The sequence below is a fragment of the Saccharomyces kudriavzevii genome (assembly GCF_947243775.1).
Source record: "Saccharomyces kudriavzevii IFO 1802 strain IFO1802 genome assembly, chromosome: 14".
NCBI lineage: Eukaryota > Fungi > Ascomycota > Saccharomycetes > Saccharomycetales > Saccharomycetaceae > Saccharomyces > Saccharomyces kudriavzevii.
In genome coordinates, this window is record NC_079285.1 from 65661 (window position 1) to 85277 (window position 19617).

Sequence of the window (19617 nt, forward strand, 5' to 3'; positions counted from 1 at the left end):
ATGAGCCACATGCTTCTAGAGTGCCTTTTGATAAGGACGAGGAAGACCTTCCAATAAGATCAATGTATAGACACATAACTATATACTAATTCAATAATGATATATTTGTCTTTTTTCTTTTCTGCGGTTACCCCCAGTGAAAATCTCAGCTGTCTCATCTCATCGCAAAAAAAAAACTGTTAAAAGATATGCATTACATGACCAAATGAAACAGTTGGATGAGCAGCTTAGTTGACGGTGCTGGTTCATTCTGCTAGCAGATAAATATCAGTTTTGAAGAGAAAAGCTAGTGGCGGGGGATAGACAATTTTCAGTTATGAAAAAAGCTAAAGTCCTATTTTCGCCTTCTAAAGGTGGGAAGAAGGAAAATAAAAACCCGAACCGAATGCGTAAAACATCCTTTACAAGAACGCAGAAAATGTTTGAAGTATTTAACGATAATCGCTCTCACTTCAACAAATATGAAAGTCTCGCTATCGATATCGACGATGATGGCACCTTCGGAAACTTTGTCTTGATGGAAAATAATAAGGGTGATATTGACATACCTGTAATAGAGGAAGATACGTCAGATGATGATAAAAAAATGAAGGGATCTCGTGAAAAACGTAATTCTCTGGAAGATAATCAGGACTTCATCCCGTTTTTTGACAGTTCTGAGGACGAACAGGGGGAAGAAGAAGGAAATTCGGAGGGAGTAAGCGGCTTCCTGATGCCTGATCAATACGAAATCACAAAGAATAATACACAATCTCATGAGAATACCCACAGCACTTCTAACACAGAGTATCCTTGGATTAGAAACCATAATCACTCGAGGCAAAGGAAAATAGCTGAGTGGCTAACTTCAGAGATCAAAGATTTCGTTCATTATATATCCCCAAGTAAGTCCGAAATAAAGTGCAGGAATCGTACCATCGATAAACTACGTCAAGCTGTTAAGCAATTATGGTCAGATGCAGATTTGCATGTTTTTGGTTCCTTTGCTACCGATTTATATTTGCCCGGCTCAGATATAGATTGTGTAATAAACAGTCGCCATCATGATAAAGAGGACAGAAACTATATTTACGAATTGGCGAGATATTTGAAAAACGAAGGTTTGGCCATAAGAATGGAAGTCATTGTCAGAACACGAGTGCCTATCATCAAGTTCATAGAACCGCTATCTCAGTTACACATTGATGTTTCATTCGAAAGAACCAATGGCCTAGAAGCTGCAAGGCTTATTAGAGAATGGCTGAGAGATTCACCAGGATTGCGTGAACTGGTACTTGTTATAAAGCAGTTCCTGCATTCAAGACGGTTGAACAATGTGCACACTGGCGGTCTGGGGGGATTCACGGTAATTTGTCTGGTTTATTCTTTTTTAAATATGCATCCACGGATAAAGTCAAACGATATTGACACTCCAGATAATCTTGGTGTCCTGTTGATCGACTTTTTCGAGCTTTACGGTAAAAATTTTGGTTATGATGACGTTGCTATAAGTATATCCGATGACCACCCCTCTTATATTCCGAAGTCGCATTGGAAGACTTTGGAATTATCAAGAAGTAAATTTTCGCTAGCTATTCAAGATCCTGGTGATCCAAATAACAATATAAGCAGGGGTTCTTTTAATATGAAGGATATCAAAAAGGCTTTTGCTGGTGCATTTGAGTTGTTGGTTAATAAATGCTGGGAACTGGATTCTGCCACTTTCAAAGATCGTGTTGGAAAAAGCATACTAGGGAATGTTATCAAGTATCGTGGGCAAAAAAGAGATTTCAAAGACGAAAGAGACTTGGTAGAAAATAAAGCCATCATTGAAAACGAGCGCTACCATAAGAGGCGCACGAGGATAGTCCATGAGGACGTATTTATAAACGACACTGAAGATTTGCCAGCAGAAGAAATCTACAAACTCGATGAGCCTCCAAAGAAGAAGCGGAAGGCAAAAAAGGATAAGAAGGAGAGGAGCACAAAAGAAAGCGCCATTCCTTCTCCTCCTCCGGAGTTGACAGTGACTAAGACTAAAAGAAAGCATAAAAAAAAGACAGTCACTGCCGGTTCATTCACACAGCGTGGCAATCTCAGTATAGATGCCTTAATGGGGCTTTCAGACAATGACGAGGGGTCCGGCCAGGATCAGAGAGGAAGTGAAGTTTCCTTAGGACAAGATGAGAAGCAACCACTGGAGCTGCAGACCGTGGACGCACAAACTAGGAGAGACTACTGGCTCTCAAAAGGCCAGGCTCTCTAGCACAAAATATAGACCCTGATATACTATTTACTTATTATACACAAGCACTTTGATATCTTCATCATGACAGCAATATAGGCAAGGAATATCAAACGCGTGGACAGTTTCCCTCTTTGGAAATATGGAGCCGCCGAAAAAGGAAAGTTTCCTGATTGGGAAATTTTCTCGAGCCGGTAAGATGACGAAATTTTTCATCTCTAACATGATACAGAACTAGTATGGAACGTGCAGGTTGGATTCGAGCCACATGCTTTGAAAAAGGTCTTCTAGCGTGAGTCTTGTACGTGCACTAGTGTTGATATATTTGCTCCTGCCGCTAATAAGTTCAAAAATCATAAGCCTTCAGCTTCATTGAACGGCTTCTAGAGAACCATTGCATCTTTTGCTTTCCTTCCTGCTGATTTTCCTTTGGCTAGTAAAATCAAAACATCAGACAAATAGTGCGAAATGTCTCTTTCAGCTGCAGCTAACAAGATATCCGACAACGATTTCCAGAATATTGGGCCGGCACCTAGGCCTCCCAGTGCGAATGGCCAAGGCCGTACTGGTTACAACCAAACTCAACCTATAACTAAACTCATGAGCCAGCTGGATTTAACGTCAGCATCACACTTGGGTAAGAATGCTTTAAAGAAGAAAAGCGGATGGGTGTCTTACAAGGACGATGGTATACTCTCATTTATATGGCAAAAGAGGTACTTGATGCTACATGATTCATGTGTGGCACTTTACAAGAACGATAAGCAAAATGATGATCCGATCTTGAAGATACCGCTAACAAGCATTATAAGTGTGAGTAGGACGCAGTTAAAACAGTATTGTTTTGAGTTGATACGCTGCAACGACCGAAATTCAGTACCATCAGGGTCTTCGTCTTCTTTGAATGTATCGTCTGACAATAATTCAAAAAAGTCCATATACATTGCTACGAAAACAGAGAATGATTTGCACACTTGGTTAGACGCAATTTTTGCTAAATGCCCATTACTAAGTGGTGTTTCTTCTCCAACCAACTTTACGCATAAAGTCCACGTTGGCTTTGATCCGGAAACGGGGAGTTTCGTTGGCATGCCCACTAATTGGGAGAAATTACTTAAGCATTCCAGAATTACAGGAGAAGATTGGAACAACAACTCAGCCGCTGTCATTCAAGTATTACAATTTTATCAAGAATATAATGAAGTCGATAACCCCTCAAATGCTTTAGACAAATCTCAGAGTGGCGAGGCAGCCTCCTCTCAAAAATCGCTGCCAAGCAGCCATAGTGAAAACAAACTCAGAAATAATTCGCTGAATTCAAAGACATCCTCTAGCGGTTCCTCGGGTCCGATATCACAAAGACAAGCTCCACAAGCACCATATGCAAAATCTTCAGCTTCTTCAGGAAATGGTTCACTACCACCTATAAACACAAAATTATCAAACAATCAGTCAAACATTCCTAGACATCTACAAAACATTCCTAGCCAGCAGTATAACAAAATGAGGAACGCGCATTCTCCAACCAATGGTCAATTTCCCAGAGGACCTATACATCCTAGCCATTCACAACGATCATTACAGCAGCCACAACAACATCAACAGTATCCTTACCATCAACAGCTACCAACTCCATCTCCCTCTCCCTCTCCCTCTCCATTGAACCCCTATAGACCACATCACAATATGATAAATCCATACTCTAAACAACCGCAGTCATCATTGGGTACGCAACCAACCAAAAACCAAGCCATACCCCGCTACGCCCAGAACTCAAGTCCTACTGGCCCACAGTTTCAACCTCAGAGAACAGCTCCAAAACCGCCCGTATCAGCACCAAGAGTACCATTCCCACCAAACCAGAATGCTGCTGCTGCTGCTAGCCCAGCTGTCCTGAATGCAGCACCTAAGAACGATCAGCCAGCTCTCCAGGCGATGAGGCAGGCCCCAAAGAGACCGGACGCGGATGCCAAGGAACCAGCTGGCGTTACCAAACCCAAGAAATCAACAAGGCAAACGATGTCAACTGCAGAAATAATGAGCAAGTTGAAAAGCGTGACTGTTAATGCCGATCCATCTATCTGCTTTAAAGTGATCGAGAAAGCTGGCCAAGGTGCTAGTGGATCCGTTTACCTTGCTGAAAGAACACATATTCCGATCGAAAGTAACATGATTGAACTTATGAACAACGAGATTGATGAGCCCCAAGTTGGAGATAAGGTTGCCATCAAACAGATGATTCTCTCTAAACAACCTAGGAAGGAACTCATAGTAAACGAAATTTTAGTTATGAAGGATTCACGTCATAAGAATATTGTGAATTTTCTCGAAGCTTACTTGAAAACTGACGATGACTTATGGGTGGTGATGGAGTTTATGGAGGGTGGTTCGCTGACAGATATTATTGAAAATAGCACCACAAATGACACTTCACACTCGCCATTGACGGAACCTCAAATTGCATATATTGTACGAGAAACTTGTCAAGGATTAAAATTTCTGCACGATAAACACATTATCCATAGAGACATTAAATCTGACAACGTCTTATTAGACACTAGAGCAAGAGTGAAAATTACAGATTTCGGCTTTTGCGCTAGATTAACCGATAAAAGAAGCAAAAGGGCCACAATGGTTGGTACACCGTACTGGATGGCACCCGAAGTTGTCAAACAACGTGAGTACGATGAAAAAATTGATGTATGGTCTTTAGGTATTATGACTATTGAAATGTTAGAAGGTGAACCTCCATACTTAAATGAAGATCCACTAAAGGCGCTTTATTTAATTGCAACTAATGGTACGCCAAAACTCAAATATCCGGAAACGTTGTCTTTGGAAATCAAGCGATTTCTGAGTGTTTGTCTTTGTGTAGACGTTAGATATAGAGCATCTACTGAAGAGCTCTTACATCATGGTTTCTTTAATTTGGCATGTGATCCAACGGATTTGACATCATTGTTAGAATGGAAGGAATGAACCACACAACTATTTCTTCAAAGCATATCATACATACTATTATCTTGTGTATCTCCTTTTTTCGCTATGCATATTAATGGCATAATAAATAAACACGTTTATTTTAAAAAGTTTCATTTTTTCTCACCAAAGCAAATGCCTGCCGGGGAATACGATAGACAATCAATATCGTTAAATGTTGCTTATTTATTCTATATAATTTTCAGGACTCTTCAGACTACTAATCTAGCTTCGTGAAACCCAATGACAGTTCCAAAACTTTGTCTTGCAACCCATCCATCTTATGGGATACTGGAATGGTTCTTAAAATTAATGGACTCAACGTTTGTAAATTTTTTACCCCAATTTGCTTGTTATCGAGGCTCGAATTTTGATCTAAAACTATTCTTAAAATTTCACATAGCCCATTCAATAAAGTAGCGAGTTCAGTTTTGCGCAATTTTGGTATTGGTGCTCGGCCAATTAGGTATTCATCCGAAATATATCTTCTAAGAGCTAAGGCTATCCTTGCAGAAAGGTAAGGAGCGGTTAATTCTCTCAATTTTTCGTTCGAGTTCAACATAAAACCTACCAAATCTTGTAAGCATTCTAGAGAGCACTTATACTTCGTCAGAAAACAAGGATTTGTAGTGGATCCGAACAGGCTTGAAAAATCAAAGGAAGATAACCTGGACGATAATTCAGAAAATGTACCACAATCTTTCATTAAAGCATTCTCCAATTCATCAAATTCATATAAGAACGAGCTGTTCCATACGGCGCTAATGAAAATTTCTAACTGTCTTTCGTTGAATAGATCAATGATTTTATTACCTAGCAAGATCTCCCTATATTTGGAATATTCATTCAAATCGTCTATCTCGGTTTGATTATCAATTTCTGGGTTGATCCTTTGCAGTGTAGTAATGATGACATTTATGAATAAATCGCAAAAATTATCCTTTAAAGAATTTTCCGCATCCTCTTGAAGTGATTTGAAAATCTTGTTCGACAAATCACTGAAGCAATTGGAAGCAAGAACCCATATAGGAATTTCATCGTTACTCGACCCCGCAATAAGGGACTTACGTTTGATGATTTCAGTCAAGTTTTTTAGTATTCTTAAAATATGCTTTGCTTTTAATGTGGATACACCAAACTGGTCTATTTTCGCCACCCTGTTTCTTAAGTTAGTGCACGAAACATAACTGATTGCCTCAAAAGTTGGAAGCCTATTAAGTGACGATTTCGGCAACTTCGGTCCAAGCTTTTTCGTTATCTTTTCCCTCGTATCAAAAGCTAATATCGATATTGTGCTTAACTGAAGAAGAACCAAAATTTCGGTATCTTTAGAATCTTTTGTCGTAAAGATGTCAAGCCCAGACAGTATAGCATTTTGCAAAGAGGAAGGTTTCGTTTTATCCTGGGCGAACTCAGGTAAGAGAGGATACTTTATGGCAGAATTGAATAAAAGAAGAACTTTTTCCACAATTTCATCTGTCATCGCATCGTATTTGGAAATCAGTTGGTAGAGAGACGGAAACCCGGTGATTAGTTCGTATAAACAGTCATATTCAGTTCTTTTAGAAGCGTTGATGGAAAGGTCGCTGTACGTGATATTATATTCAGTGAATATTTCGCAGCAGTTTTTCAATATATCAGATGGAACGTTCTCAATATTGATGATTTCTTTCAGAAGTATTTGATAATTCAATATTACAGCATGCTTGGTGTTATTGGAAGTTGATAATAACAATTTCTTTAAAAAATTTAATAACAGAGACCATTCCTTAGCACAGGTAGTGTTGTTTTCAAAATCCTTGAAGCGTTCTGGATAAAGTTTAATCAAGCCCTGCAACGTTATATTTATGAAATCCGTTTCATTTTCGAGTTCTTCGTTCGACCATTCCTTGGTTAGCAGTGGTTTAATAACTTCCAAAAAGATCAAATCCCATGGGGGGAAACAGACAGAATGGGAGTCAATGATTCTGAAAAAAGTTTGAACAGCACCATTTTTGACTTCTATTCTTTCATCATTGGTACAATTGATTAAATTCTTCAAAAGGTATATCCATAGTCCGTTGTAAAGCTCCCAATTATGAGATGAATCGGACGTAATAATTTCAATAAGTTTTTGATCATTGATCTTTTCGGAGAAACTTTTGCGTTTCTCATCATCTGAATCTAATGTATCGGGATTAAAACGGACTCTAAGGTAATCTCCAACCAACCAAAACTGACTAATAGAAGAGAAGGAAATATTCAAGTTCCTCTTTTGAGTTACGAAATTGACAAGCGTATCAATAACACATTTAATAACATTCATTGGTAAACTCTGTAAGAAATCGTCAGAAATTAGTTTAAACACGTCGTAAGATACTTGAATCATATTCTTATGCTTTTGAACGATACCTTCAAATAAAGACGAATCATCTATGTCTTCATTCATGGATAAATCTGCATCCTCGACTGTCCACTCGAAGGGTGAGTTGATAATATTAAAAATATTTTTCCAAGAGTTCATTAAAAGTTCACCGAACTCATTTAAAATTTCTTTCAAAGTCAACAGAAGCTGAAAAAGGATGTCAGATTCCACGTTTATTGTTCCATTATAAATTTCTAGCTTACCGACGTCCAACTGTTTTATTGAGTTAATTGTTGCCATCAAACTATCGATAATTAAGTTTTCTAATGTGCCAAACTGTTTAACCTTATTCTCTTGTTCGTCAGAGTTACCAACTTCATTTGTGGCCTTTTTGATGATGTCTGTAAACACCCTAACGCTATATAGGCGCAATGAGTCGTTATCTATTTCACGATTCGATATTAATTTAATCATGTAAGTGGAAAGTAAATTCCAAAGTTCCTTGCCGTTTTTTCCACCAAGGAATTTTCTGCAATTGTAGGTTGCCAGTTCACCAATTTTGTTAACGAAAAAGGCCTTGTTGTAGATGCATGGCATAATTTCATTGTTTGCACCTAGAGGGTGGTAACCAATATCATTGTCTAGGTTGAGATTAGTTTGTTCCAAAGTGAGTGTATTCTTTGAGTCCAAAATTAATCTCGTCAATACTAAGTGAAAGGTTGAACAGGAATAATTGCTCGTACTTTCAAAAAATTTTGTTAAAGAGCTTTCAATCGATGTGACGTCTGATTTAGTCAACATTGGAGGTGGTGGAATATCTTCCGAGTAAAAACTTTCCTTGAAATCAGCTGATGGTCCGTATATGTAGTATGATATCCATTGCCAGGTTAGAAATGTGTACTTCCAGCTATCTGAATCGAAAATAGGACCTAGCGATATCGACAATGATATAAGTGCTCTGAGTAAACTGACCTGCCTTGAATTAATATTTCTAGGGTGCAATCGCCTTTTTATTTCTTTATCCTTTGTAGAATCTGCAGTTTCTTTGCTAAAGTCTTTCATCGTTTCACCGGAATTGTTCACGATATTAGGCCCTGATACATTTCTTACATGCTGACCTCTGATTGATTTATTAATATCGTTTGGAGAAATTTGGTGCAATGAACTTACATTATTTGCTATTAGAATTGAAAATAACTTCATGCAGGCTCTTAGTTTGTCCTCTAGGGACAGAACGCCAGCACTGTGAGCTAATTTTTGAAAAGCCCTCACCACCGAGTGAAATATCGATGCTTCTAAGGAAGTCGAATATAAGAACAGCTTGTTTATCTCAAATAGGCCAGAATATAGACCGCTATAAACCTTTGCGATGGTCGAATCATCTTCGAACCCCATTTCACGATCTTTGTCTCCTGTTTTCTTCTCAGGGGAAGAGCTTTCCAGAGCAGACTTGCTCAACCCTTCACATAGGTGATTGCAGATTGCTAGTATCAGAGATACAACATAGATGGTATTGATGGACGGGGCGTTTGATTTGTCCAATAGATGCATAAATTTTGTTTTCACAGTGGAATTCTCAGTAGTTATCAAGGGAGAATCCATTTTCTCTACTATTGTTGATGGAGCCAGGAAAGTGATGTACTCTGGTGAATTCAGTAGATCAATACATTCTTTCAAAAGATATTTGAAAACGTGTTTCTTATCTGGGTAATTATCATAGTCCATGTAAAGTGTATTGACGATTTCGGTGTCTTGAGATAAATCATTGAATAGTTCGAGCGAGAGAACCCTTTGCCAGGCGGATAAGTTAGATTCAATAGATATCCCGTGGATGAGTAACGACAAAATGACCTCTAGTTCTAGCTCGAGTACACTTAGATACTCCTTCTTAATCAACAGCTTCAAACAACGGCAACTCCTTACAGCGGTGGAAAAATGTTTGGAAGACGATATGCAACGCAGTAGCAAAGGAATGGCTTTGACCCTTAGTAGGTATTGTAAGTCTCCGCATCCTAAAAGAATCTTCTGACTATTCTTTAAAATGGACTCGAGAATTTCTAAGCCATAGTCTATAGGAATGTCCCCAATGTCCAATAGCATACTATCGTCATTGGCCGACCCGCTTGTGTTTAATTCGTTTAATGAACAGATATTATCGAACAGTTTGTTGGCATCGTGTCTATAGACGTTAACTTTAGTCGTTTCATTGTTACTTATGAGAACTTCGAACTGTTTGTCGTCTACGACAGAGTCCATGGCAAGCCTATCAAATATTTCATCAATCAACTGTTGTAGAGTGGCACTTGCAGTACCCACTACAACAGGTGCTTTATTAGGTACGTGTAGCAGATTTGAGCAACACAACAACAACTTCTTACAAAGCGGGCCATAGATGAATTTCCCGTATGTCTTGAAAAAAATTGGCACCACCTGTAAAACCTTTAATTGAATCTCCATAGCCAGATGGGTAGCCTCAATGAAGGCATCTAGTATTTCAGACAGCCGGCCTCTAGGAATGGATGGAACGGTCGACAGTCCCTGTAAGCATTGCATGGCCAGGGTCGTCATTTTGGCATTTCTTGACTGGCAAGCCAACACAAAAGGCAGCACAAAATCTGGATGCCTTTCCAACTCCTCGAAGCTGTGTACCCTCTTTAAGATCTCGACAGATTTATCACTAGCATGGCGAATCGTTGAATTTCTTCTTTTAGATTCGGAAGACAATGAACGCAATTCTGCTTCGAGTTGCTTTTGCATAGAGGAAAACCCTCCGGTATTCATAGTCATATAGTCGGTAAGTAGCGAACTCAATTAGGTCTTCTCCTTTGGAACTTCTTGTATAACGCAAATCCCACAAGCCTTCAAGCCTTATTCAACTAAGCTTGGCCACCTTAATTATTCGCATGGACGATTTAAAGATCATCCACGACGATCAAATGGCTTTATCAAAAAGTGGAATTATATGAAGATTTCCTAATGATTAATGATATATATGATGAGAAGGTTTGAATAAGCCTGGAACGAGATCCTGTGAAGATATTCATTAGCTGCCAGGAACATATCGGGATATTTGCTTAGTGTGCTTTTTTCTGGGTTTAGGCTTGCCGTAGCATTAGAGCATTGCAGAGGTGCTGAAATATAGTCGCACGTTACGTCATGGAATATCAAGCGCTTCGAAGGTTGGTACTGTATTACCCCAAGGTCATCCGATGTACCGCACTTAGGCGTGATATGACGACAGTGAGCCGTAGGTATATGTCTGGTAAGGGTGGTGGAAGAGATGAGAAAGGTGATTGTAGTGAAGATAAGGATACCTCTAAAGAGTTGGGTAGAGTGCCGTCGAAAATAAAACGGGCATATAATGGTGGCAAAGTTGCTGAAGGGGGAGGTTCTCATACTGTTTCGGCACTACAGCAGATGAATCAGTCTGTAGATAATGTAGGTACCAGCAGGCCAAAGATGTTTGGTTCTAATTTGCATTTGTTGGTGCCTAAGGTTGCCTCTACGGAGTATATCCCAATTAAAGAAGTGCATACAGAGGGACTCTTTGCTGGATACCGACCCCTGTTTCTAGGAAACTCAAGTTTCTCTTCCGATATGAGGAAGGGTAAAAACTTTCATGCTTTAGATGATGGTCTTCCCAATATACAGGTTATCGACGCCTCTGAGAAGGATGGCAAACTCGACGTACAAGAGATTATTGAGGACTTACAAAAAACAAGTTTAATAGAGAATGTCAGCGATAAGGAGCAGTTTTCATCCTCGCACAAACGCAAGCCCGTGATACCATGGGACGCGTCTATAAGTGGGATGGTCTATAATGACATGCCTTTCAAATATGTACCCAAAAATGTTATTTCAAAAATGAAGCCATTTAAACTTATGCGTATTGAAAGAAAATCACACGCGAAGAACTCAAAAAAACCTAGTATGATTAAGCTTCAGTTTCATAATCAAAGAATTAACGATACGCAAGAGTTGGTGAATTTCTATCAAAATAAAACTCGTCTGCACGAATCATTTTACAGTTCGAAGTCATATCAAGAATTCAAGTATTCGAGCACGAATATGAGTAAAAGGCAAAAAATGTTGAAGGCCAGAGGCGATTTCGAACATAAATTGAAGAATTATGCATACAAACACACATTCATCAAAAACGACCAGGAGCTATTTCGCAATGAATTGACTAAACTAAATAAGATACTTTCCAGAGAATTCAAAAAACTGACGAAATTATCCATACACAACGAATTCAAAAGAGAGCATCTACCCCTGGTTGTGTATGTAAGCAAATCTAACAATACAAAAAAACTATTGCGAAGGTCGTTGAAGAATAAGATCATGGATCATATATATCCAGTTTATACCACGATATTATCCACTTTAGCAAATTCCAAAGACTCCAAAAAATTCGAAACCAAAATCAAAGGATATATCGAGAAGATTATAACTCGCTTGTCCGATGAAATTCCCTCTACATATTTTTTCCAAGATGGGGTGGATTGCATTATTCAACCAAGCCCCGTCCACAATTTTAAGAGGATACATTGGTTAAGGTACACCAAAAGGCATAATACTTTCTGGGGAAGAAGCATAAATAAAGACGTTCAAGTGAGCTTCAACGATAAGTACGTTGTCACCAGAAGTGGTGTTAAGTATACTCGTTATCCTACTAATTTGAATACGCAACTATTAGAAACTGCATTTGAAGAATGGGATTATTACGAATGATTTTGCATTAAGCATCTATCCGCCCCTCTTTTTCATGTTGCATATTCACAATTCATGTAAATATTATGCATATGCACCTTGAGCATACTCTGGAATATATAAATATGTACTCTGATTTAGAAAAATATTCCTATCGTGTCCCTTGAAAATGGTCTGTATGGTCGGTGGTGATGGCCGCGGTATTGTCATTACTATTTTGATTGTTTCCTTCATCCTCGTTTTCTCTCACATCCTCATCTTCATCTTCATCTTCATCTGAATTGAAAACAACTTCTTTTGTTGAATAAATGTATATGCCAGGTCTGTCCAACCCTAAACGTTTTCTGACCATTGCCTTTCGCTGTTTGGTTTTTTTATTTTTCGAGCTACTGCTATTATTGTTGTGGCCTACACTTTTCTGGACGATTTGGTCCGTAAGATATAAAATCTTATCGCGAGTATAGCTCAATTTCTTGAGCGCGTAGTCTTTATAGCTTCCTTTGTCGTTGAAGTGCATTTGATCAATACTCCTTACCTCAGATATCTGGTCTTCGGGATCATAGCGTGATATGGTCTGTAAATCACATATTTCAGAGCTATTAGACGCATCGTTTCGATCCATTGATGTCTCACGAGATTCCCTTCTGGTTAAAGCATTCTGCACTCTCAGGGCATATTTTGCAAATCTGTAATCTTGTTGCTCTTCCTCAAATATGGGCCTCCCCAGGATACTCTGCGCCTCTTCTTTTCTCTCTAGAACATTTAATCTATCCAACCATTCCCAGGTTATCACAGTAGAAGTAACATAGCATGTGGTGTTGAACACTTCACCCAACTCTGATATCCATAAGTTCGACACATCGGCAAGAAAAAACCCTGGTAACAAAAGTACGACAAGAATTGTCAATAAGGTAAGCAGCCCCATTTGATTGAATTTGAACCACAACTTTTTTTTCTGCCAGATATGATAAATAACGATGGATGCATATGATGTGGCAATAGCTATACGGAAAAGATAGACGAAGGGTCGCAGAATTTGCCAATCACTTTTATGTTTGGTGGCATGGTTGGCAAACGGTGGAATCACCCATAAAATATTGGCGGTCACGGTTAGGACCACCCCAATGAAAAAAATAATTCTCTTTTCTTGGGCTCTTTGGAATAACCTAATGACAATACCGACTTGGCAAAACTGGAACATTAAAGTGGCTAAAAAATCCAAAACAACAAAGGACATATCATCTTGAAAGATATGCATAATAGAGTGAGCCCGAACAATACCATACATGTTGTGGTCCCTTTCTAATCTACGCAATACCTTGGTGATAAAGATCGCCAAATTCAGAGACGCTAATAACGACGCAATCCTTAATAGTTGCAAAATTCTCTTATATGCACGTCCGCTGATATTGATACAACATATCACTGTGAGAAATATGGTAATAACAAAATTAGACGTTATGGACAAAATTACAGCATAAATTGCATATTCAGCGGAACCACCAACATAATCGCTTATCTGAATGAATGTCTCCCAATCTCTAATCACCTGATCAAGATATCGATAGGGAGATGAGCTTCTCAACACTGTAGATACATAAACGGGAACTCTTTCACAGCAAAAACTTCGAAATGTGATATCATTTGCATATACCGCAGAGTTTTCATAAAAGGGCAACTGTATCAGTGCACCAGAACCTAGCTTCATGGAATGACAGCTACTGTATGTATTCAATCTATTCGGACCATGTCTCCACAAATCCATTTTTATAAACCTATCCAACTCATCGAGCTTCCCTCTTTACCTGCTGCTAGAAATGATAGCTTATAAAAGATTTATTAAGTAATGAACGCAAAAAAAAATAGCACACTGAAATACCGCTATCAGTTGTCTATCTTTCTTCCTACTAAATGATGTGATTTCTTTAGGAGTTCATCTTTGTTTCCCAATAGACTGTATTTTCTCTTTTGATCACTGTTATTTTTTCGTTCGGGTCCTAACATAATTGAAAGAACCAACCTCGTTTATGTTACGTAGAAAGTAAGCAGCTAAAAATAGTTAAAGGGACACTTAAAGGCCTTGTGAGAGTTAAGAGAGCTGTATATTTCGAGTCATCTTTGTTAGCATGCAGAACGACCAACAGAGGCTCTCTCTACAAAATAGGACGATGCTCACGCATCCATACAAGAGGTTAGGAGGAGCATTTTCGGTTAAATCACCGTCTGTTCCTAATTTCCATGACAGGATATATTCTGATCATAGTTCCAGCGATTCAGCACTTGTGAATGAGAACCCGAGGGTAAATAAACATCACGCCGTTGAACCGAGCTCATTGGGCCAGGTGTCCCCGTCTGAACATGATGGGAACTTGAGCGTTATTGATTTATATGGGGATGAAGTAGATTCTCAGCGTGGCGAGGTGGAAGATGAAGACGATGATTATAATTATAATGAAGACCAGGACGGAGCACATAGTGAAGACCTAGACTTGGCTTTTGCGGAAGGCAATCTTCAACACGTCGAGCTGGACGGCGTTGCAGCTGCCACAAGTAAAAGTGCTCTTTCTGATGGTGTCGAAAATACACATTTTGACCGATATGGGTTTAAGAAGCAGAATAATCACATATCTGAAGCGGAATACGATAGATGGTGGTTGGACTACTCACAATACTGCGTTCGTCGTAAACACAAATGGCAGCTGCTGCTAGAGAAAAGTGGGCTGCCAGTGACTGATGATTCTCCCTCACGATTTCCATCCAAAAGTGAACGGTTGAAAAGGTATGTTAGAAAGGGTATTCCAGCGGAATGGAGAGGCAACGCGTGGTGGCATTTTGCTAGAGGGCAGGAGAAATTAAATAAGAACAAGGGTGTTTATTCACAGCTTCTACAAAAAATGAAACAAATCAAGGAGCAAAATCCTAACGAGAGACAAGTGCAAGATTTGGACATTATTGAACGTGACTTGAATAGAACCTTCCCAGACAACATACATTTTCAAAGTGCATCGTACAACAAGGAAGGGCCTCCAATTATAAAATCTTTGCGCCGAGTGCTTGTTGCATTCTCTCTTTACAATCCAAAGATTGGTTATTGTCAGTCTATGAATTTTCTTGCCGGCTTGCTGCTATTATTTTTGGACGAGGAAAGAGCTTTTTGGATGTTAGTCATTATTACGTCAAGATATTTACCGGGGGTGCACAATATCAATTTAGAAGGTGTTAACATTGACCAAGGCGTATTAATGTTATGTGTCAAGGAATACATTCCCGAAGTTTGGTCGTACATCAAGCCTTCCATTGACCACCATCAAAAAAATAACAAAACTTTCTCCCCGTCGAATAACAAAGTCTTGTTCAATATGCAAAAGAATGAATTCCTGTACAGGCTTCCGCCCATAACGTTGTGTACGGCGAGCTGGTTCATGAGTTGCTTTGTGGGAGTTGTGCCGATAGAAACTACACTGAGGATATGGGATTGTTTATTCTATGAGGAATCTCATTTTCTGTTTAAAGTCTCGTTGGCTGTTCTGAAATTGAGCGAACATGAACTTTCAAAAATAAAACCCCGTAACAACTCTTTGAACTATTCATGGGGCTCTAACCTGAACCAGAAAAATGGGTTAATGGGTCAGGAAGATAACGATATGGAAATTTTTCAGGTGATACAGACATTCCCCAAGACATTATTGAATCCAAATGAAATCTTTGAAAAAATCATTTTCAAAAGGAGATTTAATTTGAATAAGCTAGACCAGGATGAAATTGACAGATGTCGAAAATTTGTTGCCGCCCAACGTCTTAAATTCAAGACATATGGTGAGCTTCTCGGAAACGCAACATCAGAGGCAGATTTACCAATTAATAATGGTATCACGGATAACAAGGAAACTCACATAACGAGTGATGCAGTCAATGAGGCATTATCTTCCGAAGTATATGGATTCAAAAAGAGCTTAGCTGGGGTTCATTGGAATAATAGCATTAAGGAAAAAGTTAAACAAATGAGAAAGAGAAAGGACAGAAGTGACTAAACCGTGTTTTCTATTTTGTTTTTGCATACACCGGTATATGAATAATCAATTAGCATATATACATATATACATACACTTGTATCATTTTTGAGCATTGACCTTCTCAGGATTTTTGTTTACCTGTTATTTTCCCTTCTTATTATTAATACTGGCATTTTTTTTATTTGAGTGATGCCCTCTAACAGCGGAGTGAAAAATTTATTATTGATGAGCTAATCTTTTGAACAGTACAAGTCAAGACCTTAGAATAAAAAGCAGATTCAACAACCAGACGAAACATGAATGGAATATTTGCTATTGAGAAGCCTAGTGGTATAACGTCAAACCAGTTTATGTTGAAGCTGCAGCACGCTTTAACCAAAAGTCAAGTATTCTCGAAGCAAATTCAAAGCGCAACAGCAGAAAGAAAGCAGCAGTATGAACAGCAGACAGGTAAAAAGGCGAGCAAGAGAAAACTGCGTAAAGTCTCAAAGGTAAAGATGGGACACGGGGGAACTTTGGATCCATTGGCTTCTGGTGTCCTCATAATTGGGATTGGAACAGGTACTAAAAAATTGGCGAATTATCTGTCGGGTACTGTTAAAGTCTATGAGAGCGAAGCCTTATTTGGTGTTTCGACTACTTCAGGAGACGTAGAAGGTGAAATTTTATCCCAGAACTCTGTCAAACATTTGAATTTCGATCACTTAAAGACAGTGGAGGAAAAATTTGTTGGGCAATTGAAGCAGACACCGCCAATATACGCTGCCTTGAAGATGGATGGTAAACCCCTACATCAATATGCTCGAGAGGGGAAGCCTTTACCCAGGGCCATAGAACCTAGACAGGTGAATATTTATGATTTGAAAGTGTTTCCTGATTCCCTTAAACGTGATCATGACTATCCCTTCCTAAGACCCACTACCGAAGAAGCCATTGACACTGTGAAAAATTTGAATGCAAACATGCTAAATGATATTTTGTACTTCTCAAAAGACTATAGAGAGAAGCACGGCCTGGATTCTGAGGTTGCAAAAGTGGAAGAACCATTACCATTGAGTAAGGAAGAAGAGCAAGAGATCGCAAAGGAAGGCAATTCTTATAGAGCTCCGAAATTACACTTCAAGGCAAACGTGTCTTCTGGCACGTATATTAGATCTTTAGTGAGTGATATTGGTAAGGCCATGCGAAGCTCGTGTTACATGGTGAAATTGATACGTTTACAACAACAGGACTGGTCTCTTGAAAGAAATAATGTCTTCCAACTGGCAGATTTCACTGAAAGAGACGAAGAGGTATGGAGGAAGGTTTTGGAGAAGGTCCTAGACGAAGGAGCAAGCGTTGATGTTATAGAAGAGCTGAAAAAAGCGGAGAAGGAAGTACCAGCTGAAGTAGAAGAGGACTTAGTTCCCGAAGATCACTCCGGAAATGTAGTCACAGCTGAAACATTTGAAGTCGCTAATGATGAGGAGTCATCTACTGGGCTCAAGAGAAAAATCGAACAAATATAAGGAAAAGGAAGTGCAGACGTTTTTTTTAATCAGTGGAAGTTATGCTTTCGTTTCTCGGTCCATATACATATACATATAGAATTTATAAACTTGGAATACTAGCGCATCTATATCGCAAATTTCATGTTTATTTAGTCCTTTCTTTTTCTTTAATTATTCTTTTATCATACTTTATGTATCGTCCATAGGATGAATCTCCATCAATGACGAATTACCTATATAATTGCATGTTGCATAATCGGTGTCCATGTAGTAGTTGTAACTTTGGTAAAGTAGATCCTCCGTAGTTTCATACTCAGGACATGCAAAGTCAAAGTCACTGGGGCAGTTCCGTACTAATGTGTAACACATATCAATACAAGGTAAAATTTCGTAGTAGTCATCCAGAGGTTTGATAAATTTATTCAAGTAATCATTACGATTGTGCGTTTTATCTCTGTGAATATAGTACTGAGAAGATGTTGTGCTACATCTTGGGATTGACACTGCGCACACCCAATCACGATATGCTTCAGCGCAATCACCACATGACATTATTGGAGAATAACTTGCATCTTTATCTGCGTCACAGGATATTAACTGTAAGGCTTTGCTAAAATTTGAGTACAGTGCTTCCGCGATGTGATCATATGTCTGAGCCATGAGAGTCTTATTATTCACGGAAAATGAGGATGCAGGTACAGAATAGGCAACGTCACCGCAGAAATCTAAATCGAAAATTAAAGAGCAAGTATTGGTACTTCTCGTGGAGAAATATACAGATGAAAATAATATCCCACCCACGCTTGATAATCCGTCACCGTTACTAATTTTCTTTGTCAGGTACGCCACATACGTTGTTGAAGCATTTAATCCGGTGATGTAGAACATTTCGGTTACGCTACCACCATATTCGGTAATTTTTTTTTGGATGGCCAAGTCAGAACGCTCTAAAGGACTTGTGCCGTTTGATGTAACTGTTGCATTCGGTGTATCTTGGGAAGACACTATATGTGGTCCGTTTTTTACGGCACATAGAGATAGGTTGTAGTTTTGGCTCAGCAGAGCAGAATCTTCGTACGAGTAAACATATATATCGTATAAGGATGGGTCATATATTGAATAATTGTGGTAAACTTTTGCATCAGCCGTAACATTACCCGTGGAGAGTAATGCAGAGTTCATGTCGGTATCCAGGACCTCCACCCAAGGTCTTACGTCCCATTGGAAGACTAAATCATTCTCTGAGATACTCAATCTGTATTCCCAATTTTCTAATGCGTCAGAGCTGAGTAGTGGTTCATTTGTAGTGGAATTCACCAACTCAGTGACCACATAAAGATTGGAATATGTGGAGGTAGCGTTTGAGCTGGAAGACTGCACTGGACTAATGGCCAATGCTTGGATGTAACCATCTTGGAAAACTGCGCTTTGACCAATATTTGGGTTGTCTAAAATAGACTCATTGAAAGAATAATATATCGTTAAATCTATGTCCGAAGAATTTGCAGGCATGTGGCATATATTACCACTGATAAACATTAGTACTTCGTATGTGGGTGCAAACCCATAACCAGAAGCTTCTGCATCGATAGTGAAGACAAAGCTATCTTTTTTTCCTCCAGTTATGTTGGACAGGATCGGGGTCCATTCATAAATGCTATCTGAATTAATAATCGTCTTTTGACCGGCAGCCATGATATTTTTGCCCCAGCCATTTATGCTGGGAAATTTCAAGGAAATATTCTTATTTGCGAATGGATTAAAGTCTTGAAATATCCCTTGAATGGTGGTAGCTAACAAGCAATACACCACAAATAGTAACTGCCATACAGTCATCGCCAAAAACTTACGAGCGTT

General features: G+C 38.9%; 8 protein-coding genes across 8 annotated transcripts; 5 read left to right on the forward strand and 3 right to left on the reverse strand.

Annotated features, from left to right (window-relative positions):
- Nucleotides 1-316: 316 nt before the first annotated feature.
- On the forward strand, nucleotides 317-2245 carry TRF5 (non-canonical poly(A) polymerase TRF5; the record flags this gene model as incomplete). Its single annotated transcript, XM_056230619.1, has 1 exon — nucleotides 317-2245. One exon carries the CDS (start codon nucleotides 317-319, stop codon nucleotides 2243-2245), a length of 1929 nt encoding a protein of 642 aa, XP_056084519.1.
- Nucleotides 2246-2692: 447 nt separating this feature from the next.
- On the forward strand, nucleotides 2693-5203 carry CLA4 (serine/threonine protein kinase CLA4; the record flags this gene model as incomplete). Its single annotated transcript, XM_056230620.1, has 1 exon — nucleotides 2693-5203. The coding sequence occupies one exon, from the start codon at nucleotides 2693-2695 to the stop codon at nucleotides 5201-5203; it is 2511 nt and encodes an 836-aa protein (XP_056084520.1).
- A 220-nt stretch (nucleotides 5204-5423) lies between these two features.
- On the reverse strand, nucleotides 5424-10334 carry MON2 (Mon2p; the record flags this gene model as incomplete). The annotated part of the gene is made up of 1 exon (XM_056230621.1): nucleotides 5424-10334. One exon carries the CDS (start codon nucleotides 10332-10334, stop codon nucleotides 5424-5426), a length of 4911 nt encoding a protein of 1636 aa, XP_056084521.1.
- Nucleotides 10335-10703: 369 nt separating this feature from the next.
- MRX6 (Mrx6p) lies at nucleotides 10704-12278 on the forward strand (the record flags this gene model as incomplete). The annotated part of the gene is made up of 1 exon (XM_056230622.1): nucleotides 10704-12278. The coding sequence occupies one exon, from the start codon at nucleotides 10704-10706 to the stop codon at nucleotides 12276-12278; it is 1575 nt and encodes a 524-aa protein (XP_056084522.1).
- A 130-nt stretch (nucleotides 12279-12408) lies between these two features.
- On the reverse strand, nucleotides 12409-14022 carry RIM21 (Rim21p; the record flags this gene model as incomplete). Its single annotated transcript, XM_056230623.1, has 1 exon — nucleotides 12409-14022. One exon carries the CDS (start codon nucleotides 14020-14022, stop codon nucleotides 12409-12411), a length of 1614 nt encoding a protein of 537 aa, XP_056084523.1.
- Nucleotides 14023-14383: 361 nt separating this feature from the next.
- On the forward strand, nucleotides 14384-16288 carry MSB3 (Rab GTPase-activating protein MSB3; the record flags this gene model as incomplete). The annotated part of the gene is made up of 1 exon (XM_056230624.1): nucleotides 14384-16288. The coding sequence occupies one exon, from the start codon at nucleotides 14384-14386 to the stop codon at nucleotides 16286-16288; it is 1905 nt and encodes a 634-aa protein (XP_056084524.1).
- A 278-nt stretch (nucleotides 16289-16566) lies between these two features.
- Nucleotides 16567-17778, forward strand: PUS4 (pseudouridine synthase PUS4; the record flags this gene model as incomplete). The annotated part of the gene is made up of 1 exon (XM_056230625.1): nucleotides 16567-17778. The coding sequence occupies one exon, from the start codon at nucleotides 16567-16569 to the stop codon at nucleotides 17776-17778; it is 1212 nt and encodes a 403-aa protein (XP_056084525.1).
- A 171-nt stretch (nucleotides 17779-17949) lies between these two features.
- Nucleotides 17950-19596, reverse strand: MID1 (Mid1p; the record flags this gene model as incomplete). Its single annotated transcript, XM_056230627.1, has 1 exon — nucleotides 17950-19596. One exon carries the CDS (start codon nucleotides 19594-19596, stop codon nucleotides 17950-17952), a length of 1647 nt encoding a protein of 548 aa, XP_056084526.1.
- Nucleotides 19597-19617: the final 21 nt, after the last annotated feature.